The 24,725-nt window shown below is 36.6% G+C and overlaps 4 protein-coding genes across 6 annotated transcripts; 2 read left to right on the top strand and 2 right to left on the bottom strand.

Moving 5' to 3' along the window:
- Nucleotides 1,944-12,645, top strand: LOC18610366 (cell division cycle and apoptosis regulator protein 1). Its single transcript, XM_007045969.2, has 22 exons — nucleotides 1,944-2,119; nucleotides 2,280-2,366; nucleotides 2,786-2,989; nucleotides 3,388-3,678; nucleotides 3,845-3,936; nucleotides 4,145-4,804; nucleotides 4,910-4,955; nucleotides 5,603-5,695; nucleotides 5,787-5,842; nucleotides 6,272-6,389; nucleotides 7,542-7,753; nucleotides 7,834-7,897; nucleotides 8,633-8,806; nucleotides 9,328-9,358; nucleotides 9,482-10,578; nucleotides 10,698-10,772; nucleotides 10,937-11,011; nucleotides 11,092-11,412; nucleotides 11,697-11,900; nucleotides 12,010-12,051; nucleotides 12,128-12,190; nucleotides 12,297-12,645. Exons 2-22 carry the CDS (start codon nucleotides 2,295-2,297, stop codon nucleotides 12,384-12,386), a joined length of 4,080 nt encoding a protein of 1,359 aa, XP_007046031.2. The 5' UTR covers nucleotides 1,944-2,119; nucleotides 2,280-2,294; the 3' UTR covers nucleotides 12,387-12,645.
- On the bottom strand, nucleotides 12,811-14,858 carry LOC18610365. Its single transcript, XM_007045968.2, has one exon. The coding sequence runs from the start codon at nucleotides 14,644-14,646 to the stop codon at nucleotides 13,024-13,026; it is 1,623 nt and encodes a 540-aa protein (XP_007046030.2). The 5' UTR covers nucleotides 14,647-14,858; the 3' UTR covers nucleotides 12,811-13,023.
- LOC18610364 (anaphase-promoting complex subunit 2) lies at nucleotides 15,089-21,697 on the bottom strand. Of its 3 annotated transcripts, XR_001926651.1 has the most exons (16): nucleotides 21,314-21,697; nucleotides 20,927-21,239; nucleotides 20,536-20,825; nucleotides 20,282-20,353; nucleotides 19,834-20,078; nucleotides 19,020-19,436; nucleotides 18,710-18,911; nucleotides 18,496-18,610; nucleotides 18,296-18,384; nucleotides 17,269-17,388; nucleotides 17,031-17,119; nucleotides 16,873-16,954; nucleotides 16,204-16,395; nucleotides 15,948-16,016; nucleotides 15,687-15,863; nucleotides 15,089-15,583 (listed from the first exon to the last, which is right to left on the bottom strand). XR_001926651.1 is itself a non-coding variant. In XM_018115369.1 (15 exons), exons 1-15 carry the CDS (start codon nucleotides 21,533-21,535, stop codon nucleotides 15,741-15,743), a joined length of 2,640 nt encoding a protein of 879 aa, XP_017970858.1. In that variant the 5' UTR covers nucleotides 21,536-21,697; the 3' UTR covers nucleotides 15,089-15,740. The 3 variants fall into 3 exon arrangements, 2 of the variants coding, with proteins under 2 accessions (XP_017970858.1, XP_017970859.1); XM_018115369.1 differs by having other exon boundaries at nucleotides 15,089-15,863; XM_018115370.1 differs by having other exon boundaries at nucleotides 15,089-15,863; nucleotides 18,296-18,378.
- Nucleotides 21,758-23,567, top strand: LOC18610363 (mitochondrial uncoupling protein 3). The gene is made up of 2 exons (XM_007045964.2): nucleotides 21,758-22,200; nucleotides 22,555-23,567. The coding sequence occupies exons 1-2, from the start codon at nucleotides 21,805-21,807 to the stop codon at nucleotides 23,095-23,097; spliced, it is 939 nt and encodes a 312-aa protein (XP_007046026.2). The 5' UTR covers nucleotides 21,758-21,804; the 3' UTR covers nucleotides 23,098-23,567.

Raw genomic sequence — 24,725 nt, 5'->3', positions numbered from 1 at the left:
TATGGTTGTTACTGATGATCCTATATGAGAATCTTACATACGAGTAAGTTTTTGGTTTGAACTTATTTAAGTATTTTCATGTTAGTTTCTTAATAATAATATAATTAATAGTCATCTTTTTCGTTTTACTGTTAAAGTCACAATGAGGCTGCCCTTTTTAGAAGAAAGAGTTTTTCTTTCTTCAACGAGCTTAGTCTTATTTATGTAAGAGTTCATGCAACAGGAAAAAAAACACAAATTGCAGCAGATATCATCGAACAAATGCAAAAATGTAATGATACAATAAATGAGAAAACTGAAGGTGAAAACCCAGCTAGATATAGTTTCGATGATGAGGATTTTTCTAATATTCAACCTCAAACATCAGCTCCTAGAAGTGAAACTACTTCAGTAAAAAAGAGGAAAAGGCCAAATGAGATGGGTTATCCCATTACATCTGAATCAATTATTACTGTTGCTACTATATTGGGTGAAAACATAAAGGAGGCTGAAATTGAGTTCAGCAAGAGTGTTGGGGTACAAATGAACATCCAACAAAAGGCTCAAGAGTTGGATGGGATTTTAAGTCAAGTAGAGGGATTGACAGCGAGGGAAAGGGTTCTTATTTCAATTAAGCTTCCTGAATCTCCAACTCTTATGTTTATGTTTTTCAATGTTGCTCTTGACTGAAGACTTAAATGGCTGAGGACATTTCTTGCTGACCATTGAGCTTGGATGGCTCTAAAACTTTTTGTGAAGGTAAGTTCCTGATATTGTAACTTTTTGGCACTTGTGGTTGATGTTGATGCTAATTATAAGGTTCATTAACAAGTGTGAACCTTTTTAAGTTGACCGTTGTGTTGCTGGTTGTATAATGATGATGTTATTGTAACTACTTTATTGGTTTTATACATATTGTAAGTTAGTGCATTATGATGAATATTCATCCATTACTTTCAAGGTCAGTGTATTTTTGTAAACGATACCTTGGCTTTTGATTATATGTAATAATATTCTCATTTAAAGGGCATTTATAGTACGACAATGCTCTTTCATTCTTTATTTCTTTCCATGCTAATATGTAATAGTTATACTTGTAAATTATCATTTTGTTGTCAGAGATGGAATACTTATCTAAATTGAAAGACACGTTACTTCTCTCTTTGGCATTTATGTTTCCTCAGCACCATATGCTTGGTTTAAAGAAATGATTTTCTTTTTTTTTTCGAAAGGTAATATGATTTTTTTATTTAATATATCAAAAGACATAACTTATTATTTTTTTTTAAAAAAATGAAAGACCATCTTTCTAATTTCAAAGATATGATTTTCTATTTAATATATCTAAAAACATGATTTTCTATTTCTACTAGTTTTTTCGTTTTTTTCCCAAATATTTATTCTCTAATATTTTTTCTAAATAATAGTTTGAAAATAATTTATAATATGTGAAGAATTGACTAAAAATAAACATCTATACACAAAATTTAATTGATTATGATGGATAAAATATAATGTAATTAAATTATATTTTCGAATAATTATCTATTTATAAAAATATGTGAGTAAATTATAATTATTTTTGAATAATTATTGATTCAAGAAAATTTTATTACACTTGTTTATAGACAATCTCCTTAGTTTATTTGAATAACGAAAAATATTTTTTATAATTTTTTTAAAATAAATTAAATTTTGATTATCGAACGGAACGTGGAAAGCAAACCTTATGGCATAACCCCCTCTCAATGGTCATGCAACGGCCTTTTATTCTTGCCTCTGGTTCGGGCTGAGAGCCAAGAGAGCCCAAACCAAATGAGCTGATTGGGGTCCACGGAAGCCCAGCACGACGATATCGGGCTGAGATGGATTCACCCTCTGGTGTTTTTTCTGAGCCCGCCGTAAAGACCTTGAGATACATGGAATTGAGCCAATGAAACTAAAGCAAAAAATTGGTGCTAAACCTCTTTCTGACTTCTGAGAATATATTAAGTCGAGTTTCAAGTCATCCTCAAAGTCACCCGCCCCTTCATTTCTCTGTTCTTCTTCAACACCACCCCATCCATGCATTAGGGTTTATCAATATTTTTTCACAAATCTCACGTTTCCGTCTGTCCCTGTCTTATCAGTAATTACCTAGGTATCTTCTCCATTATGGGTTTTATTTATTTTTGGTAATTAAACGATTTGCATAGAAAAGAACCCGTGGTTTGTTTCTGTTCTCTTTTATTTTAAGAAAAGAAAGAATGGGTTATATTTGTTTGGTTGATTAACATTGTTTTATTTGTTGTTTAATTCAGGTTTAAATTAATTTAATGTATTCGTCAAGAGGGACGAATGCCTACGGGCAGCAAACCTATGGAGGTCAATCTGGATATGCACAAAATGTGAGTCTTCTTTTTCCCACAATGTTAGCGTTAAAGATGGTAGGTCTTTCTGTTTTCGAGCTCATTGTTTTTTGTATGAAATTGTAATGGGATTGAATGCTCTGATTATAAGATGTTTTGTACAGTTAGCCTGGGTTTGTGAGAGAAACAGCTCAATTGTACTTGCTTTGATGTTGCTGTGACTTGTAACCTTTTTGTTTTAAATAATTGTTTCACAATCTTTATTGTTGCTGAGCATACAAACGTTTAATATGAGTGAATAATTATTTCAAAATAAATTGTTGCTGTGGCATTGCATCTGAATTCCGGGGATTTGCTATTTTCCCTGGCAATAACATGCCATGTATGTTTTATAATTCAAGAGTTATAGTGGGTCTGGTTTTGTTTCAATTTTTTTTGCTTTTTGGTAAATTTTGTAGTTGGGGGCTGGTTATTCTGGGAGTTCCGTTGGAGGACCTGATGGGGGAGCTCAAATGTCCTTGGCTTCCCGGCATTCATCAATTCTAGGTAGTTCTCAAGAAGCAGATGTTGGTGGGTACAGAGCCCTTCCTTCGGTATCAGCTCATTATGGGGGGCAGTATAGCTCCATATATGGCACAGCTGCTTTGAGTGCTACTCAGCAGGTCAGTGGAATTTGGTCTGTTTTCCTATGTGTTTGTTTTGGTAATTCGTATATTTCATCTTGCTTTGAATTGTCCTTTCTCTTTAAGCCTTATTGTAGATATTTGTGAATCCTGGTCAGTTTCATTAATTTTGTGCTGCTTTTCTTTTCCTTGGGAGTTTAATATGTCTTAGCATCTGATAGTCAATCATGATGGCCTAATGCTCATTAAGGTATATTATTAGTTGGTTCTAAGGTGATATTAGACTGTTATTTTGGAAGAACATGCGTCACTCTGTGTGTTAATTGTAATTTGGTAATGGACAATATTATTTACATTTGTTGATTAATTTGGTAATGAACAATATTATTTACATTTGTTGATTGAATTTTGGATTTGATGAATTTTATATGTACTAGGTTCCTGCAATAAGTTCCAAAGGGGCTGGACCATCAGCTTTGGAAGCTCGTAGTGCTTATGCCTCAGCTATGCCAGATTCACCAAAATTTGCATCTACTGACTATGTTTCATCATCAAGTCACAGTTATAGTCACAAAGGTGATCAACTGTATGCAGAGAAGATTCCTGACTATCCTACAGTGGAGAGAAGACAATATGGAGAACGGCAGGGTGGTTATTTGGGGAGGGACTTGCCAAGTGAGTCAAGTGGAAGATATGCTGATTCTGCTATTTATGGTCATCAGCATCAGGTCCAGCAATTTCATGATGCTTCTTTTATTAGCTTCTGTTTACTTTTGTAGTGTTTTTTTTTCATGTTCTGAATATAAATCTGCTCCAGCTTTGACCATCTTGTACTTTTGTTTCTTGTTCTCTTTTTTGGTTGTGATCTTTAATTTTTACTATATTGCTCAACAGCCTGAGATATATGATCGTCTTGATCAAGCTGTCTTGCTTCGACAAGAACAATTGCTCAAAGCTCAATCAGCTCCTCATGAAGGTGGTTCAAGGTATTTTTATATTGATGAAATATTTAATGTACAATTTTCAATTGAGGATGGTTTGTACTTCATAGCTACACTTCTTCACTTATACTCATTCCCTCGTAAGTATATGGCCAAGGTCAACCTTCTCATCCTTCTTGGTGATAGTCTGTTGACTGCTTGTTAGATGGTAATATATTGCTTACTACACTGAGTAGCAACCCATTTCTGGCAGACAAGCTGATTATCTTGCAGCAAGGAGTGCTGCTAGTCGTCATTCCACCCAAGATCTTATGCCTTATGGAGGAAGAATAGATGCTGATCCCCGCAGTTTATCATTGCTTAGTTCTTCTTCTTCTTATGGTGGACAACCTCCATCGATATTAGGGGCAGCTCCAAAGAGAAATGTGGATGATCTCATGTATCCACCTAATTCTGCAAATCCTGGTTATGGAGTGAGCCTACCACCTGGTAGGGATTATGGAACAAAGGGACTTCATGTTGCATCCCTTGAGTCTGAATATCCGAGTAGTACATTGTCACGCAGTGGTCATCCTAGGATTGATGAACGCAAGGATGACAGGGCTGGTTATCTTAGGGAGTTTGAGATGAGAGTGGAGGAGCGTCATCGGGAGCATTTGCGTGAAAGAGAGAAAGACAGAGAGAGGGAAAGGATGCGGGAACGAGAACGACTTCGAGAACGAGAAAGAGAACGTGAACGTTTGCGCATCTTGGAGCGACGGGAGAAGGAGAGAGAACGCGAGCGCAAGCGCACACTTGAAGTTACGCGTGAAAGAACTCCACCAAGAGTTTCTAGGGACCACCGTGGTCCCTCTTTGACAAAAGAGGCTCGACCTTTGAGGCGAGACTCCCCACGTCGTGAAGCTTCGCATAGGTGGATCTTGATGTTTTACATTCCATCCTGCTCTAGTTCTGAATGTTTAGCTCCTTGTGTTTCTCACAGTCTTCATAACTAACTTGGTGTTCTGTATTGCTGAAGGCGTCTCTCACCTGTTAAGGAAAAAAGGAGAGAATATGTCTGCAAGGTAAAAGGACAGCAAGAGCTCCCCATTCGAAGATAATTTGAACTTCTTCAAGAATTTGCTTTTTTCCTTTTGGAATCTGATTTGTATCTACGTTCTTTTTGTCTTCACTCTTGACTTGGGCCTTCAGTTTTTGTTGCTTCCTGTTGGTCTTTGGCTCATGGTGCGCAGGGCTAGTTGCCATTTTTTCCACAGTCTAGATAATTCTTCAGATGTGTATAAGCCGTTGCCTACTTATTTGACCCTAGGTTTGATCCTTGGTTCTTGGGGCACCTTTTCTAATATTTTATTTTGACTGGTTTCAATTTGCTACTTCAATCCTCGTTTCCTTGGATGTTTTCCTTGCCCTCACCGTCTCGTATTTTTCCTCATTGGTTAAACCATATTTTACATTCATAGAGTCTATTTCAAAACTTTCAGAGCTCCCTGGATTTATATATGCAAACGGCTCTAAGCTGTGGTGGTTCGCTACAACTTCTAGTTCTTCCAATTGATGAAACTTACCTTTACTTTAGAGAACTTATCCAACTTTCCTGAGTTGGAAACCTTGTTCAATATATTTTCCTGTAACATGGATATGTATTTTCTCAATATGCATGTCATTTAAAATGTTATTGATCCTTCAAGCAATATATTCTGCCTACTTGCAGGTATATTCATCCACCTTGGTAGATGTAGAGAGAGATTATCTGTCAATTGATAAGCGATATCCCAGGCTTTTTGTACCTCCTGAATTTTCAAAGGTCTTTCTTTCTCTCTCTCTCAAAATTCAGTGATGTGTTAAATTTGTACTTTTAGATATTTGCTTTGAGCTAACATCTTCAACTGCTGTAGGCTGTTCTAAACTGGCCAAAGGAGAACCTTAAGCTCTCTATGCATACTCCTGTCAGGTATCCTTCGTGGATCCCTTTGTTACTCGAATAGCTTTTGGACATCTCAACTAGCATTGAACTTCTTGGTTTGTTGTCTATTTATTGGCTAAAGACTAAAGTGGTCTTCCCATCATGGTTTTAGATATCTTAATTGTTTCTATGAACTGTTACTTTATTAATTAATTAATTAATTATTTTTTGAGGAAGTGAAACTGCTAATGAATTGTTTGTCATGAAGCTTGGTCATTTGCCTGGGGAATAATAAAACAATTGAGACAAAATTAGTTGTTCAAACTTAAGTAGTTGTGGGATCCTAATTAACTTTAATCGCTGTTTTCATTTCCTCCCCTCATTTCACCCTCGCTAACTTACTTTGACCAACTAAATGATATGGCACCTTATATTTTTATGGAATTGTAATAGTATGGTTTATGTTGAGTGGAGCAGCTTTGAGCATGATTTTGTTGAAGAAGGTTGTTTAGCTGAATCAGAAGAAATTTCCAGCAAGCTTTTGCCTGTTGAACCTGAAAAGTCTGAACAAGGAAGTACAGTGTGGAATGCAAAGGTTGGTCATTTATAAATGTAGCATCTGATGATAGAAACTATAGCCTTTTTATCTATAATACTTCTATCCTTTTCTGAGGAAGCACGTTTTTATCAAATGTGAATTGGTTATTTCATTTTTTCTGCATCATGGGGTTTAATTTTAGTCATCAGAACAGAATATCTGAATAATGTAGAACTGAGTTCTTTCTGATTAAAGCATTTAAGCTTTGAATGTGTGCTTTGGTGTTATGGAGTTTCTATTGCACTAGTGGTTGGGAGCAAAACTTCATTGAAATAATGGGTTATTTTGAATGGGCCCTGTCTCTCCCTGCCTCCACCTATCCCCTTCGTTTTTTATGGGACATCTGCAGGACTGTATTGGGCAGGTAGTACTTGTCTTATAAATTCACTCACTGGATTGAACTGACATCAATTCTTTATCTCTCCCTTTCTCTCTTGCTTGCTCTACAACAGTTTTTTTTTTTGTTTGGATGACAATTGAGGACTTTTTTTCCAGGCAGTTCATATCTTATAACTCTACTCTTTTGGTTGAACTGGCATCATGACTAATCTCATACTTCTGTTTTGTTCCTTATGTTGGCAAGTACCTGTGGAAGGTGTTTTCTTGTTTGTTTGATCTAGAAGACTATACATAGAATTTAGTATCCTAACAGTGTTCTTTTATATTTTGTTATCTATTTACTTCTATGATTAATCAAAAAACCTTCAGGGGTATATGTTGGTCAAGACACTAAAGGATGAGATATAGTAGTCTTGCACTTATTTTGTTAATTTCTTATGAAACTTATATTAACATGCTGAAGTACTGAAAAGAAGATCAGGGCATTTTGTTTAAGTTGAAACTTAAGAAAATTCTGTTTTGTTTTCAAGTTTATTGTATCATATTCTGCTTTTATTTGGCTAATAGTAGATAAAAGCTGTAGAAGCATGAGCTATGCTGTCGTCGATCTTTGAAGTTTCCAATCCTTTGTGTGATTCATTTGACTGCTTTGAAGTTTCCTTTGTACAATTTATTTGTAATAATTCATGTGTGATTTAAGCTCTCTCACTTGTTTGTCTCTTTGGCTTTCTCTGATAGGAATATTGAAGATTCCAACCAAAGTTAATTTTAATCGTGCTTGAGTAATGTATGTTCATTTCTTTCATTCAGATGATTTTGATGAGTGGATTAAGCAGGAGTGCTTTGGAAGAGCTTTCATCTGAAAAAATCCCTGATGATCGCATACTACATATTTGCAATATTCTAAGGTTTGCTGTTCTTAAAAAGGATCATTCCTTCATGGCAATTGGTGGACCTTGGGTTTCTGCTGATGGCAGCAATCCTACTGATGATGAGTCCTCTCTCATTCGAACAGCCCTTAGGTTTGTCCTGTCTGCTAGTAGTAGTAAGCTATGTATCACTTGATTCATTTTTCAAATGGGGAGTTATTTTACTTGAACAGGTATGGAAAGGATGTAGCCAATCTTGATTTGCAGAACTGTCAGCACTGGAATCGTTTCCTTGAGGTATTATTATTTGTTCTAGTTGTCTCCAAAAAACCTTCTGTGGTATTGCTCAGAAGCTGCAATTCTACGGATAAAAATTTCTGCCTTATGTTTGAATCTTTTTATTCAAAATTATTCTGCAGGATCCATCTCCTCTTTTTTTTTTTTTCATTCTATCTCAGGCTAAGTTGTAAACAGATGTTGATTCTATTGAACTTAAAATCCAATTTAATTGTTCTCAGCAGCCATGATCTAAACTTTTATTGGTTTATGTATTTCTTATTTTTGGTCATTGAGTAGACCAGACAAACATGACCATCAAGGATGGTTATCTTTTGGTGGTTTTCATCTTGAAATTATTTTGCATAGATCACTCGCTGTAATCCTTTCATGTTTCATTTCTGAAGATCTTGATTCCATAGGCCTTCAAAAGGAAAGAAAGAGAAAGGTTGCTTGATCACTTGAAGATACTGTTTAGGGTCTAGTAGATATTAATATCAGTGACTATATATGCGGGTAATATGATAGCTGGAACATAGGGAAATATTCTAAAATTCAGTAAGCAGATAATGTAGAAATGTGCAAAACTTATCTTGTTGCGACTGGCAGTTTAGCCAGGTGGCAAACATTTATCATCACATTCTCTATTGCATGAGCTTAGAAGTTGTAATGATTTTTCTTCTTACAGTTTCTAAAGTTTGAATTTTGTTTCTTGACGTCAAGAAGCTAGTTTTAAGCTCCTTTTGTTATTTGCAGATACATTATGATAGAGTTGGCAAGGATGGACTGTTTAGCCATAAAGAGGTCACTGTGCTGTTTGTTCCAGATTTATCTGAATGCCTCCCTTCATTTGATACATGGCAAGCCCAATGGCTAGCTCATAGGAAAGCTGTTTGTGAGAGAGAGCGCCAGCTTTCCTTGAAAAAGGAGGTATTATTCTATTTTTTTCCCTGCCTTTTCTGTTAGGTTTCCTTATGCACAGTTTTGTCCAAGTGAATGCCTATGTACTTGCATGAGCTGTATTAAGAAGATGCATATGCATAGTTTATGCATGTGAAGTGTGCACATTTACAAGCAGACACATTGACAACTCCCCCACCCCCCCCCCCACCCACACACACAAGAAGAAGAACAATAACAAACTGGAAGTGTTACTAGAATGCAACATGCCAAAATCGCAGTGGATTACGTTTTAATTAAATGCCTATCATGCATGCTGAATGTCATCAAGACCTGTAAATCAAGTTTCTAAAGATTTTGGACAGACAATTGCTTGGAGCATTCTGTGCAATCAATGCCCTAACACTTGATATCAGGTTTTGAGTTAAGATGGATATATGGGTGACCCTTAGTTTTTCAATTTTCTTTCCCTAAATTTTCATTTTTGTAATAAAATAAGGACCAGTGGATATGTTGCCCACTTTACTAATGGTGAATTTGTTTTCTTTTAGAAATCTAAGGAGAGGAAGGAAGGATTAAAAGGTGAATTGATTTTTTACAAATTACATCATCTTACTGATTTGCTTAAATATTTTGTATGGACATGATCACTTATGAAATTGGATCTGAGCTTCTTCCCCTTTAATTTTTCATTTATTTGGCTAGACAAGGAAACAGATTCTGCAAAACAAACTGAGAGAGGCAAACCAGAAAAAAGGATTCAGTCTGTGTCCTCTAGTCACGGAGTAGTTGCTAACAAAAAGGAGAAACGCGGCAACTCTATTGAAGGAGATGCAGCTGAAGGAACGGTTAGTGGGGGTGAAAATAAAGTTGAGGTAAAAGATGGCAGTGAAACAGCAGTAGGAGGAGGTCCTGAGAAAAAGGAACAGGAAGAAGCTGCTGGTGCTAAGACGGGTGCTGTGAAGTCTGTGAAGAAGAAAATTATAAAGAGGATTGTCAAACAGAAGGTTGCTAATAAGACAGCTGCCGAAGTGAATACTGCTAGCAAACAAAGTGACAAGGTTGATGAAGATGTTGGAGAGCAGGATGCTAAATCACAGATTGCCAGTCAAAAGGAAGAATCTTTTGCTGATCGTGCTGGGGTTAAAACTTTTGTACGGAAAAAGATTGCAAAAAAGGAGGCAGTTGGGAAAACTGATCAGAGTGAAGATAATGGTGTTCCCCTTGAGGCAAAAGTGGAGAGGGAAACGGGGTGCTCTGAAGATCAACCAAAGGATAATTCAGATGCCAGCGGTGCTGCAGCTGTACAAAATGCCAGTGTGAAAACAACTGTAAAGAAGAAAATTATTAAGAGGGTGCCTAAAAGAAAGGTACCTGCTACACAAGCTAATAATGAAGTAGCTGAAACTAAGGAAGATGATGATAAGGATGAGAAAGAAGTGGCTCAAGCTGGAAGTTGCACCTCAAATATAGGGAAGCAAGCAGGTTCAGAGAAACAAGGCAATGCTGCTACTTCAAGTAAATCAGAAATCAAGGCTGAGAAGGAGAATAAGGATGAAAAGGTGACTAATGTGGAGTGTCTGAATGACAAGCAAAAGGTTATCACAAAAGATAATTATGATGACAAGAGGGGAAAATTGAAAGAAGCGGAAAAGTCAAAAGATGAGAAAGAGGACAAAGATAGTAAAGATGAATCCCGAAGCAATCCTAACAGAGAATCCAAAGAAAAGAGGAAGTCTGAGGAACCTCCTCCGAGGCATCCTGGGTTGATTCTACAAACAAATTGGAGCAAGGATTCTAAAGTAAGTTAATCATATCTTATACACTGGGCTGGGCTATAGTGAAGGAAAATGTTCTTTTTGCACAAACTATCTAATATCCCTTGCTATTAGTTGTCTAATTATGCATTCTAATGCTGCAGTTGCGATCTTTGTCACTTTCGCTGGATTCACTTTTGGATTATACTGACAAGGACATTGAGGAATCAACATTTGAGGTTTCTTTTGTCTTGTTATCTTTCTGCCTTAATATCTACAATTTTTAAAAAAATTTTTGCTATCCCATATATTTTCATTTATAACTTCATGTTATCTGAAGCAATTTTGGTGTTTTATTCTTTTTAGTTTTTTCATTTACACCAATTATATTCCATTTTTGCAGCTTTCATTATTTGCAGAGGCACTGTATGAAATGCTTCAGTATCAAATGGGTTGCCGCATTTTAACATTTCTTCAGGTTGGTTTATGATGATTTTTGCTTATTTTACTTAAATTTCTCTCTTAAGAATTTTCACTAACATTGTTTTCAATGTGTAGAAACTGCGTGTAAGATTTATGACAAAAAGAAATCAGCGTAAGAGGCAACGCGAAGAAACCCATGAGAAGGGAACTGATAAAAAGTCACCAACAAAAAGATTGAATACCAATGAGCTCTCTGTGAAGAATGAATCTACTAAATCAGATACATCAAGTGCAGCTCAGCAAGCTCTGCAAGAGGACGAAGTAATTGTGACCAAGGAAGAAACTACTTCTGATTATGTTGATGAGCCACAGACAAAAGACGAAATAGATGACGAAGATCCTGAGGAATATGAAGCAATGGATGATGCAAGTCCACAATCCAATTCCTCTAAAGAGGTAGGCTTCCTTCTTTTTTAAACAGGGAAACTGAAATGGTTTTCGTTAAAAATTATTTTCACTACTGGGTTTTTGGATGCTTCCTTATAACTTTTGTGCAGTTGGTTTTGTTACTGGATTGAATTTCAATCATGTTGTCTATACTATTATTATTTACATTATGATAGGCATCCATTTTTACACCTGGACTGATTTATGGTGATTTGATTTGGCAAATTCATTTTCATATGGTTTGTGCTGTTATTTATCCTTATTTATGAAAGATGGTAATTTCATCTTTGAAGAAAAATGAAGAAGAGAAGACAGATACAGATGCTAAACCTCAAGAGGAGGCTGAGAAAGATGAAGCAAGGGAATTTATCAAGGAGGAAATGACCACAAAAGCTGCTAGTACAGGGCCTGGGCCTGAGGGAGATACGTCTGCGAAGAGGGAGCTGAAAGTTGATCCAAGGAATAAGGAGCTTGCCGTGGATAAGGATTTGTTGCAGGTATTTTCCATTTCACCTTTCATTTCCCTTGCCTCAGATCTTTCCTTGTTTGAGTGTGTGATTCAGATTTTCTTTCTTCCCTCATTAATGCAAGTCTTCTTTTTAATAGGCTTTTAGGTTTTTTGATCGGAATCGAATTGGCTACATTAGGGTGAGATCAAAATCTTTTACTTATTTTGGTATGTTCTCGCGTGCTAGTGGTATTGATAATTTATTGTTTTTTACAGGTTGAAGATATGAGGTTGATTATTCACAGCTTAGGGAAGTTTCTCTCCCATAGGGATGTCAAAGTAAGATGATTCTCCAAACTCTTTTTGTTGTTGCTTCTGTCATAATTCTGCTTTTACATAGTACTCTTGCTCTACAGTTAATGATGGTTTTTGTTTACTGCATCAGGAACTTGTCCAAAGTGCTTTATTAGAGAGCAACACAGGAAGGGATGATCACATTCTTTACAATAAGCTAGTTCGTATATCTGACATATGAGGAGACCTTTTTTGGTCTGATGATCTGTTTTAATCTGTTTTGCATCTAATGACCCATGAGAGGAACGATTCATAGGAGTAGAGTCACAGATGGTTGCATACAAGGTTTTAGCTTCTGCTGTCGAATTATTCAGAGCCAGTTTTTCTTTCTGTATCAAAAAAATAAATAGTTGTGCTAATCACTTATACAAGAAATTGCCTGCTAAGTTGCTCAAGCCCCAACTCTCTCCCCTTATTTATGAATGGGTGGGTGTTTCTCAGATTGGTCTAATTTTACTGCTTTCTGAAAACCATATTGTTTTCTATGATTACTGGTGGTCATCATTGTGATTTACACTCTGGGTATGACTTGTAAGTTCAACGTTTGAATAGTACTGTCATTGCTAAGATTGCTAGTGAAATACTATGCTAAAGACACAGCTGAATGCCAGAATTAAAGTTTGCTATTCCAAACTGAGGATCTCTGTATTAGATTATTCCAAACATGTTGGTAACATCAACCTTTCTGATGAATACTGGCCATAGTAACATCGAGGCTAACTTTCCTCAGCAGTTATATAAGTTAAAAGGTGAAGAATAGAAACACAAAAAGTAGAAAGCAGAAAATGAAAAGAACTACTTTCCCCCTAGCTATTTAGCTAATAGCTTTGATCATGAATGCCAAGCTCAAGAAGATTCCTCAATGCTTGTTTTTTGACCACTTTGCCATAAAACCCTCTTCCCAACTTCATAGCTCTCTCAAAGTCTACCACACCACCACCATTCTTCTTCAATCCTTTCACAACAACCTTCAATACTCTCTCATTACTTCCCACAGCTTCTACCACACTGTCCAGTACAGCCTCCATTAATGGAATCCGCCTGCTCCACCGTTTCATCAGCCTATCTGAGCTATATACCTCAGAATATGCAGACCAAAACGATGCCCTCAAAAAGCCCTTCTCTTTTCCCCTCACTGCCCATTTCCTCATACCTTCCTCCAACCTATAAACCGCCGCACCTACATCTACCCCTTTTTCAAGGCCTATCTCAATCTCTCTTAACTCCTGCTTGGCACACACTTCTTCTTCAAACTTGCACCTCCTACATCTGCAGTTAAAACCCCATGACTTGGACATTTCCATACGCTTGTCCAAGGGAGAAAGCGTGTCGAAATACATGAACGTGATCTCTTCACCAGCCTTGATGTCTCTCGAAGCATGAACCATGACATAGTCCCCTACATGCAAACGCCTTGCATTAGCATTGCATGAATGGTTGATGAAGGAAGCCAGTATCCATAACCCAACCCCATAAAAATCACTGTTTTTACCCAATACATTGGCTGAAACCGCTTCTTCCACAAGAGAATTCACATCCAAGATGCTTAGTATCTTATCCATTTCAAGCTTCTCCTTTGAACAGCCATTGCTCTCCACCTCAGGCCTAAAGTGACTCATTTCAGGAACTTCAAGCCCCTCTTCATTTTCACCTGTGGATAGCATACTAATCAAAAGCTGTGTTCTTTGACATTTTGTGACAGCATCCTTAACTTTATCTATAAAGTTCTTCCACATGACCAGCTGTGCATTTTCTCCTGAATCTTCACCTCCCAATATACCTCTTTCAATTGCAACTGCCTTAGTGACCAGAACCACAGTCCCAGCATCGATATTCTTTGTCGCAAACAAGCCACGCCCACTAGTTTCAGACCTCTTAACCATCACAGGACCAATGTATTCAGAAAGTTCTGGAGGCTTCCCTCGGAACCCATTGAGAACCCAATCAGAAAGATCAAAACTTCCTGTCCTTGACTGAAACTCAAGTTTTTTACATTTCTCTAAATACCCATTAAGAATTTCCAGCTTCCCATTACCCTGAGGATCAAAAAGAGCAGCTTTGAAACAGTCCAAAGCATGGGCATATCTGTTCAAACTAAGCAAGATCTTACCTTTGCAAAGTAAAGTCTTGAAATGGGTAGCTTCAATCTGAAGTGCTCGGTCACAGTCTTGAAGTGCTTCAGTGAAATCTTGTAGCCTTGACCGTGCCTCAGCTCGATTCGAGAAGGCTACGCAGAGAGATTTGTGGAGCTTGGAGAGGTGATCTCGGTCTGGGTTGGAATCTTGATTGGTCTTTGAGATTTGGCCTTGGCAAAGATTGATTAACTGAGAGTAAAGTTGTATGGATTCTTCCCATTCTTCTCTGAGGATAAGCTCTGTGGCTTTCAATCTCAGCTGCTGCATTTGCTCTTCGGCGGCGGACATTGCTGGCTCTTCCCTCATCTTCTCTGGCTTGTTGGTTTTGAAATTTGGGGGTGTCTATCTAACGGTCATGTTCTCCTTTTGGTCTCTGGTCTTATCCTACTTGGAACTTTATTATAATGGATCTTCTTGTTTGATAATAGCAACGGCTATGTCAGGATTGCTTCTCTTTTTTTTAAGTGAAAATTTGGTAGTGGGTTCATGGGCCTGGATTAAAAGAGGAAAAGAACAATATATCTATATATGTTTGATCCAAACAAGGAAAAATCTTCTTTTGTTATTTGATAAAGCATTCGAATTTTATACAGATTTGATTGTTATCTCAATCCGTATCCGCATAAGTTAGACTATATCTGTTAAATAACTGAAATGATTGACTGGTTATCTGAGGTTCTTCAGTGCTTAAGCTCTGGCAATGAAATTGAACCTGCATTGAAAATGAGAAGTGAATGCTACACCATTCTGAAGAAAGAATCACTGTATTGAAGGAACTGCTGGTGGTACTGGAAACACTCAGAAAGATGATATACCGAATATTTACATTATCACAACACATTTGCTTCATATGGGAGTCGGAGCAGCAATAAACAGATACCTTAATAATAACATTGGCCCCTCAGCCTCAATTAGTCCTCTACAAACTGTAGTTTCTGGCCCTCAAACCAGGGTTCCAACCTCGAGAGTTCAACCATGGAACCAGTTGCTTCTGCAGCATTAAGAGTATCATTTGCGTGATTTGAACAATCTTCTTGAGATCAACCCAAAATTTCTTCCGGCTTATCTTGCCGAAAGCTTGTCAGAAGCATGTTGATTCCAGAACAGGATGAGGTTGACAAGAGACACCGGCAAAAGTTCGAAATGATAAGAAAACCAAATATATCCTTAAAAAGATATTTCATATAATGATGAACGCTGATGTCTAAATCTCTGTAAATTTTAGCAAATTCTTCCTGTTCACCTGTCAAACCAACAGGAAAGTATGATAGCCCTAGCATTTTTAGAATATATATGTAAAACAAGTCAGGCAGGGCCATTCTTCAACTTCCGAAGATTAAACTTACCGGTGCTATTTGTTAAACACTTTATAGTAAATGGCAGATGATTATCTCAGCTAATTACTTCTTCAAAAAGTACATTCCATCTCTGAGCTCTAATTTCTCTTCAGAAACTAGACCTGATAAGAAGCTTTGCAGCTGTTGAAGTGATTTATCATAGGGAGGGTCGGCCACACAGAACATCTGAAAGCAACATGCTGTCTTAGGTTAGCAATTACATTACTCATATATAATTTAAAACTGTAGGGCATCTCAAAACCATCTTACCTTAAGAGTATTATGAATTCGATCTAATGCCATGCTGCCAAAATTTGTGAGCATACCCATGATGAATTTCTACAATGAACCAATACTGGTTAGAGAGCATCATTAAGCAAAATGACATTTAAACAAGTTATTTATATTTAAAAAGGACATGTCCATAGTCCATAGTCCATAGTCCATATACATGCATATTGATCAGCAGGACCTTACGCTTTGGAAACAACAGTACCTAAAGAAAATGTTCACACACATCACATACCTCATACACAGTCATTTCTTTGCGTAGTTGATCCTCAATGGAAGCCACAGATCTCTCTGGCTCCTCATCACCCGCTAGAAGCTCCTCACAATTTCCACTATTACCACCGTTCTTACTAGTATCTACCATGCCGTCCACTAGGGTAAATACATGGTTGCTAGGATCTGTCCCTAGTGATTCAGTGAGAACTCCCTGGAGAGAAGATTTGATGAGGATAAAAATTTTGTAAATAGATTTCTAGTTTCCAATTATTCTCATTTTGATTTCGGAAACCTTCAAACAGTACCAAATTTGACCTACTTGAAACTTTTAGCTTCTACTTGCAAAGAAAATACCAAGAGAATTGTACAGACAATGAATCAAAACAATGCAGCATATTAACTTGAACTTCAGACCATATAACTAAAAAACTTGCAATGTCTCCCAGCTGAAGAAGGATGATTTCATCAACTTCCAATAATGTTGCAAACCAAAACTACAGAGGGAAATTTCTACCCTATAAAACTGAAAGCACACCTATATCTTAAGTGGCAAAGACGTGTGCTTTACAATGGAGGAATGAACTAAAGATCAAGGGGCTGCATCAAGCTATTAAGTGGAAAAAGGAAATTTCAAAATTTGAACAGGGCCCAGTATTTGATAAGGAAAAAAACATGAAGTTAAGCGTACCTTACTGATCCAAAAGCTTATCCTCCGATACAGCACATCAACTGGGATCCCGGTAGCAGCAGCAAGATTCTTAGAGGTCCAACTGAAAGTAGATATATAATATACCATTAGAATATGAACAATAAGATGCAAAAGGTTCCAACAATTGCTGAAACTACCTTGTTTGGTCTTGAAATTGCATTATTATTGCTGCATGTACAGGAGCTACCGTGAATTGCATTGCCTTATCCTCAAATTGCAACTCTAACTAAAATAGTATATATATGATTAAAAGAATAAATGTTAGTAAAAAGATGCAAAAAAGGAGGAAAAGGAAATCGACAATACAATTAGAATACTTGATGCTAAGAAAAGGGCATTCAAGGACATGTATAACTAAACTTTAAAAGACCTAACCTTGACCGTTCCAAGATTTTTCTTCCACAGTAGCTTTCGAGGAGTCTTGATTTCATGAAACCTTCTTGCATAATCAGAGAGCAGCTGGTCAACGGGGTCAGGAATGATAAGGGCCTCCTCCTGAAAATTTCCACAACATTAAATAAAAAGTGACAAGACACTGATAACCACTAATCATTTTGACAAAATGGATTTTCATCAGGAATGCAGGCATAGGCAAAGTATAGTTATCTGGTACTTGATGCATTCTTATACAAGTCAAGCATTTATTTACTGTACAACCTTAACACCTGAAATGAAAAAGTGAAAAAGAAAATCATATAAATCTCATACTATGAATAAAGCCTGTGATTTTGTTGGACAACAAGAACCATTTTCTAAATTTGCTTTGCCTTCTTTGCACAAACACTGACCTAAATAAATATCTCTATCACATGTTTCACATACTGAGTCATTAAATTTATTTTTTTCCAATTTAAAGCATCTTGTCAAGTTACAAATTCTTCATAGATATGTTCAATAAGAAAATTAAAAAGGGGAAATATGGAACTAAAGGTGGCTAGATGCATTACATGTTATGAAAATAGATTAATGGTATTCATTTCTCTCATGCTTCTGAATTTTTCTTTTGGTATAATTGATTCCTTAAATATCAATAATTTAGCTCTTCCTTTGATCAAATAATTCTTCATCTAAAATACTGCATCTTTAAATAAAAAACAAGGCACCTTAATGTGCTACTATTGTTGGCAAAAATTATAGTAATTAGTTTTCAAAATGGTCAATCCATCTGACACACACCTTACCAACAAAATATCGTTTACAGTATTCAAAGAGAAGCTTTCTTTTATAAGGTATTAATCCATTTGCACTTTAGCTTTGGCATATAACTTAAACTGAAAGGGGAAAAATGCAAAACGTTTTTCTGAGATATTTCTAACCTTCCCCTAGCAAAAAAGCCATAAACAAAGTAAATTCTTAGTAATTGAAAGCAAAAAAAAAGAACTGATATCACTGAAAACCATGCCTGGATTGGGGGCCAGAAATTTGAAGATATGATTGTAGCATCAAGATTATCCAAAGAAATCCCAGTCTCTGCCAACTCTGCATCTGCATCTTAGAATAATTCAACAGAAGTTAAACTGATTAGGTTAGACGAAAGTAGAATAGCTAAGGTAGCCCCACCAAGCTACCCACATCTAAAAGTTCTAGAAGGCCAGAGAATACCTATTTGAGATTGCTTATTAATTGTTGCTTTAATGTTGGTATTTGTTCTCTTGGAATCAATCAGATCATTAAGCATAATTTCACATTTCTGCATGCTACTCTCTCCAAAATGTATCTGAAAAATGAGAGCATGCAAAAAAGCAAGTAAATTTAGGAGGAAGTGTTGAGGAAAACAAAACAGAGTGAATACAATAACTTAATAAAGGCAACTTGCCTTGAGGAGTTCTAGAGTACGTATCTCCGAGTCAATGTCATAATCAGATTTGTTCAGAAGTTTTTCAGCAAGCATAATACGATATTCATTAACAAGCTGGTCTTTTGAACCAATTATGCCAACAATCATTCCGAGTATGTCAACCTTCCGTCTGTTTCGGCTACCTTTTGATGGGTCTGCCTCAACAGGGTCGGGCTCCCAGCTGAAAAAGAAAGAACTCACAAAGACACAGATTAGAACAGTGATATGGCAATTTTGACAGCATTGCTTTTATACCTGTAATAAACAACAGTGATAGCAGTAGACATACCGTTGCGCATCAATCCAGGCTTGCTTGTCATCTGTGTTAAAATCATCATCAACTCCGACATTTTCTTGATTATCTTCATCTCTATTTAATTCCTCAAGAAGGCTATCTCCACTGTTTCCAGATCCATTTGGATTACCACTACTGCCATCTGTTAGCATGGTCACAATGCACTTTATGGTATCTTTTCTTCCCCTCAAGTAGTCCCGTATTGGTTCACCAACCGCTTCAAGAAAAACACCAGCTGGGTCTATGGTCCGGAGTGCTTTGATAGTTGAAACATATTGATGTAATATGTCATTGGTTGAGGCACCCGCGGTAAGTAAGCGGTATCTTAGTGCAGAAATAAAGGATTCAACCAGCTTAGAATGCTGTCCAGTATATTCAAGACACTGTTTTAAGTCTTCAATTGCAGGAGAGCTGCAATAGTCAGAAATAATTAAAATAGTAAGGAATTTCCAAGAATACTTTCCATTAGCACCAACAACTTCAATTCATGCAATGAACACAGCAAACAATGGAAATTATACTTAAAAGTTTAGATACCTCCATATGTCTTCTTCTTTCGCTCCACAGTCAGAAGAAGGAGAAAAAGTAAACCCCTCAAGTAGGCAAATGTTTTTGAGAATCTTATAAACTAATGTACTGAATCAGTAACTTTCTCTCTCTATCTCTTTTTGGTACATAGAGATTTTTAGCTACATAATGAGAGGGAAACCTCTCCCGTCCCATAAACCCAGAATGGAAAACATAAAAAATAATGCAGAAATTGAACTGAAGGAGGTAAAATGAAAATTTAGAATGAAAAAAGAATTACCTCTCAGGATAGTCCACAATTATCTCAAAGAGTTTGGCTATCCTTAAATCTTGCAATGTTTCATAAGCAAAATACTCTAGCCGCAATTTCCATCTAATGAGTCCTTCTGATGGAGTATTTGTTCCAGGACAGCATGAAGATGGTTGTGAAGCCAGAGGTGATTTGAGACCAGATGAATGCTGGTCAAAACTAATAGAATCACCAAGATAGGCAAGCAATGCATTCAAGAATTGCAGAGGAACAGCCTGGCAAATATTCCTCCAAATATAAGGAATAATCTCTCAGTAACTTAACCATAGGAGAACATAATAGCAAGTTAATAAAACTTGAAATAACATGAAACCTGGGAAAAAATACTTTTATATTTGACCAAAAATACCAGCAAGATTCACAGTTATATTGAATGGAAAAGCGAAAATGTAAAGGATTCACAAACACCAAAAACAACCTGTATCCACTCCTTAATGGAATCCAAAACAGAACTCCGGTAATCATCACCAGCCAGATTATGTACTTTAGCCTGCAATGCAAACAAGGAAAGCAGACTGTTTATAAGATGCAGATTTATAAGCTTGGAACATGACATGTAATGTTACCCAATATGTAACGTAACATTTGCTAAAAAGAATAATTAAATAAAAACAGGTCCGACAGAATGTCAAATACACAAAGTCATATATCATTTTTAAATAACAAGTCCACCTTCAGAAGCAAGAAGATAGCAGAAGCATAGGCATCTTCGGTCATGGATGTGAAACCAAGATTTCTAAGATCACGAACAACCTTCCCAATGTTCCTCACCAACTTGTTGTTCTCTGGAAACTTATCTTGATGATAGCACTCATCAATATCCATTTCACCACTTCTGTGCTTACTCTTTTCATCCAAATCCATCTCATCTCTATCTCGACAATCATTTTCTTCATTCAATTCTCCATCCATTATTGTACTTAACTCCTCCAGCCTTCCCTTAAAGTACCAATGGAGTACCTCTAACAACATCCATGAAATTATCAGCTAATACTAAATAAAAATCCAATTTTGCACAGCAAAAGAACTGACTTAAATATATAAAGAATCTATAGTTTCCTACCGGGAAAATGGCGAGGAAGACTGGCCATAAGAATTGAGGAAACAATTAACTGATATTTTGAAAAAAGATAGACTTTTTCCGCATCAAAATTGTGCTTTCCATCAGATAAATTCTCCATATAGGATTGTAAAGCATGAACAAACATTAACAAACATTTCTCTTGATTTTCTTTTTCTAAACATATTTCTTTCAAAGCTTTACACAGCACTCGTTGAATCTCATCCTCATCAATCTTCTCTAAATCTTCTTCAATTTTGCTGTAATCCTCAAAATGGCGCCAAAATCTCGACGCTCCGTTTTTCTCAAAGGCTTCCTATAATTCCAAAAAGAAGGAAAAGTAAGAAACTTGGTATTGAAGGAGATATCAATGGCTTAATCGATTATTACCTCAAGTGATCTGAGGAAGTAGTCGCGAGCGAGAGAGTGGAGGCCGTGTTTGCAGAGAGTGTGAACGTGAGAGATGAAGTCGTGTCCGATGGAGCCGTTGAGGAGAGATTTAGCGGCGGCGCAGAAACCGTCGTAGCTTTGGAGGATTTCTTGGACTGTATCGTCGTCGAGACTCATCAAAATCCCTAGATTGAAATCTGGACAAGAAGTTAATGACTCCATTAACAATAGACCCAGAAGGAAAAATGTCTCCTTTCTTTGAAAACCAAGCTACTGCTTGAGCTTAGAAGTGGAGAGAAATTGGTGTGGAATTATTAGTTCCATTTTTGAGAACTTCTTCTTTTGCCGCCACTGCCATTAAAACGGCACTTCTTCTGTCGTTTTATATTTCAAAAACGAATCCTTTTTCCACTTTTCATTAGTACTGGTTAGTCTGCGAGTACTGGTTAGTCTGCGAGAGCTGCCCAAGCTTGTTCTCTCAAACAGTCAAAATGGACGCAAGTCAAACCGGAATCCAAACCCAAACCCAAACCCAAACCCGATTCCGGATTAAGATCTTGCTGACGTCACTCTCGGCCATGGTGGCTGAGACTTCCACGTTCCCGATTGACCTGACCAAGACCAGGATCCAGCTCCACGGCGAGTCTCAACCTCTCTCCTCCTCCACGCCCTCTACCAACGCGTTTCGTGTCGCTTCCGAAATAGTTCGCGAACAAGGCGTATTGGGTCTCTACAAAGGCCTATCTCCGGCGATTATCAGGCACCTTTTTTACACTCCCATCCGGATAGTTGGTTATGAGAATTTAAGGAATTTCGTGAGCTCCGATGGCTCCCTTTCTTTATCTTCCAAGGCTCTTGTTGGTGGCATCTCCGGTGTCATTGCTCAGGTTTGGGTTTATTGATTGACGCAGTGAAAGAAATATTTGGCATGAGAAATGTTTGATGAAATTGGGATTGCTGTTAATCTTCCTAATTGGGATGTAAAAAGGGTACCTTTACATCAATTCAAGACTTCTTTTTTGCACTTCTGTTTATTTTCTTAACTCCATTTCTTTCTTTCTTTTCTTATGAATAAATTCCATTTATTTTTAAATACTAAGTTAACATTCCATTGGAGTCTTGCTTTCACTTTTCAACTGATTGTGCCTGTGTGCTTTTGCTAATTTTGGTTTTCAATTTTAATTTTCATGCTTAATTTTGGAATGTAATTAGAATATTTCTGCTTACCATTAGTAGTACAGGTAGTGGCAAGTCCAGCTGATCTTGTTAAGGTAAGGATGCAAGCAGATGGGCGGATAGTAAGCAGGGGTCTTCAACCTAGGTACAAAGGACCATTTGATGCTTTAAAAAAGATTGTAGCTATGGAAGGTTTTGGAGGTCTTTGGAAAGGAGTTTTCCCAAATGTCCAGAGAGCATTTTTAGTGAATATGGGGGAATTAGCTTGTTATGATCATGCAAAACGTTTTGTTATCAGTAATCAGATATCTGATGATAACATTTATGCGCACACATTGGCATCGATCATGTCGGGTCTCTCTGCTACAGCTTTGAGTTGTCCGGCTGATGTTGTGAAGACGAGAATGATGAACCAAGCAGGCGGCAAGGGGGGGAATGTGATGTACAAGAACTCGTATGATTGTTTGGTGAAGACGGTGAAAATAGAAGGATTAACAGCATTGTGGAAAGGTTTCTTTCCTACATGGGCAAGGCTTGGTCCTTGGCAGTTTGTTTTCTGGGTCTCTTATGAGAAATTCCGGCAAATTGCAGGTCTGTCCTCCTTCTGAACAATGACCTAATTGGGATTTAGATGCAGATACACTTGCATGGTGAATTCAGTTTTGCATATACCAGCAATGTGCTACAAATGCCAGCATTTGGCAGAAGATTTACTAATGCTGATGCCCCTTCCAATCAATCATTAATGAGTGTCATTCAGTTCCATCAGTTATAAGCTAGCAAGCATTCATTGTCTACCATTATGGAATTCAATGTTTTGAGCTTTACTTATCAGCAACCTTTTACAAATCCCGATAATTAGACACAACTTTGCTTTATTGCTTAAGTGCATTGACGCCAGAGTTGTACTGTCCAACTCTCCATTTAGGCAACCTGTTTCTTCTTTGAGGATCTGCTTAGGGTTGCTTCCTTTGTAGTCTTTTCATGTCATTTCCCATACATGGTTAACCCCATCCTTGAATGTGAATGTTGGTGGTCGAGGCCATGAAGGCAATGCTAAATGGGTTTGGATTCTCTAGTCTACTCTTGCTCGAAGTGTGTTGAAGGCTTAATTATATGAATCCTAACGACAATGGCTCGGTACTAGGATAAGAAACAGGCAAAATCTTACGTTGTGGGGATTGATACAGACAGATCGATCTGTTCTGCATTAAAACGTTTCATCAATACCATCAACTTGGCTCTAGATTAAATGGGGAATTCCTCCTTAAAAAAGGCAACGTCAAGCATGTGTGTAATTTACATATCACAGGACAAATTTTTAGGTAGGATTTAACTCTGGTCATTAGTTTCAATCCACTTACCATTTGCCAGGGTTGGTTCAAATTAAAGCCTCTCATAGCGAGTACATCCTATTAACTTCTAATGCTAACGACAATTTTTATTCATGAAATATAATAAAATAGTTATTCTGTGATAATAGAATAAAACATGATTAGAATATAATGAGTATTTTGTGATTTGGTTTATGGAATCAAATAGGGTAAGAATTGTTATTGTATGACTTATTTTAATGTTTGATTGGTATGAATAATTTTGAAATAATCAAGAAATAAATGATAAAATGACAAAACTACATTTTATTATAATATTTGAATTTTTTTTTATCAAAAGACGAAAATACTTGTACCAAAGGACAAAATACCCTTAACTATAATATAATAAAATATTTATACTAAAAAATTAAATTACCCTTGACTATATTTTAATAATATTTTCATAAGAATACAAAACAAAAATACCCTCTCTCTCTCTCTCTCTATATATATATATTGATATCCAAAAATTTTAATGCTTGAATTATGGGTTCTTTCATACTGTAAGACTTATATGATCATAATTATGTTAGAATATATACATATACATGCATCCTAATGACATTGCAAGATCATTTTAGTAGTTAATATGTTAATTTGCATAAAGGTTCATACAAAAAAAAAATATTTTCATAAATTAAGATTGTCATCAGTTTTCAAACTTATGAGATGTGAAGGTTGTACTTGCCATTGTTAATTACAGTTGAATTGTTAATTAGCAAATGTCCTTTTTCGCGTAAGCACAAATCAATCCCTTTTGCGAAGGTTTTATATATGGTATCATTCATAATCTGCATAGATAAAATTGATATAATTTGTTATTCACTTTCTAAATATTAAAAATAATATCATTCATGATT

This window comes from Theobroma cacao, chromosome 2, assembly GCF_000208745.1.
Source record: "Theobroma cacao cultivar B97-61/B2 chromosome 2, Criollo_cocoa_genome_V2, whole genome shotgun sequence".
Lineage (NCBI taxonomy): Eukaryota > Viridiplantae > Streptophyta > Magnoliopsida > Malvales > Malvaceae > Theobroma > Theobroma cacao.
Note: the sequence above shows the minus strand (reverse complement) of the source record. Positions and strands in the feature narration are given on the sequence as shown.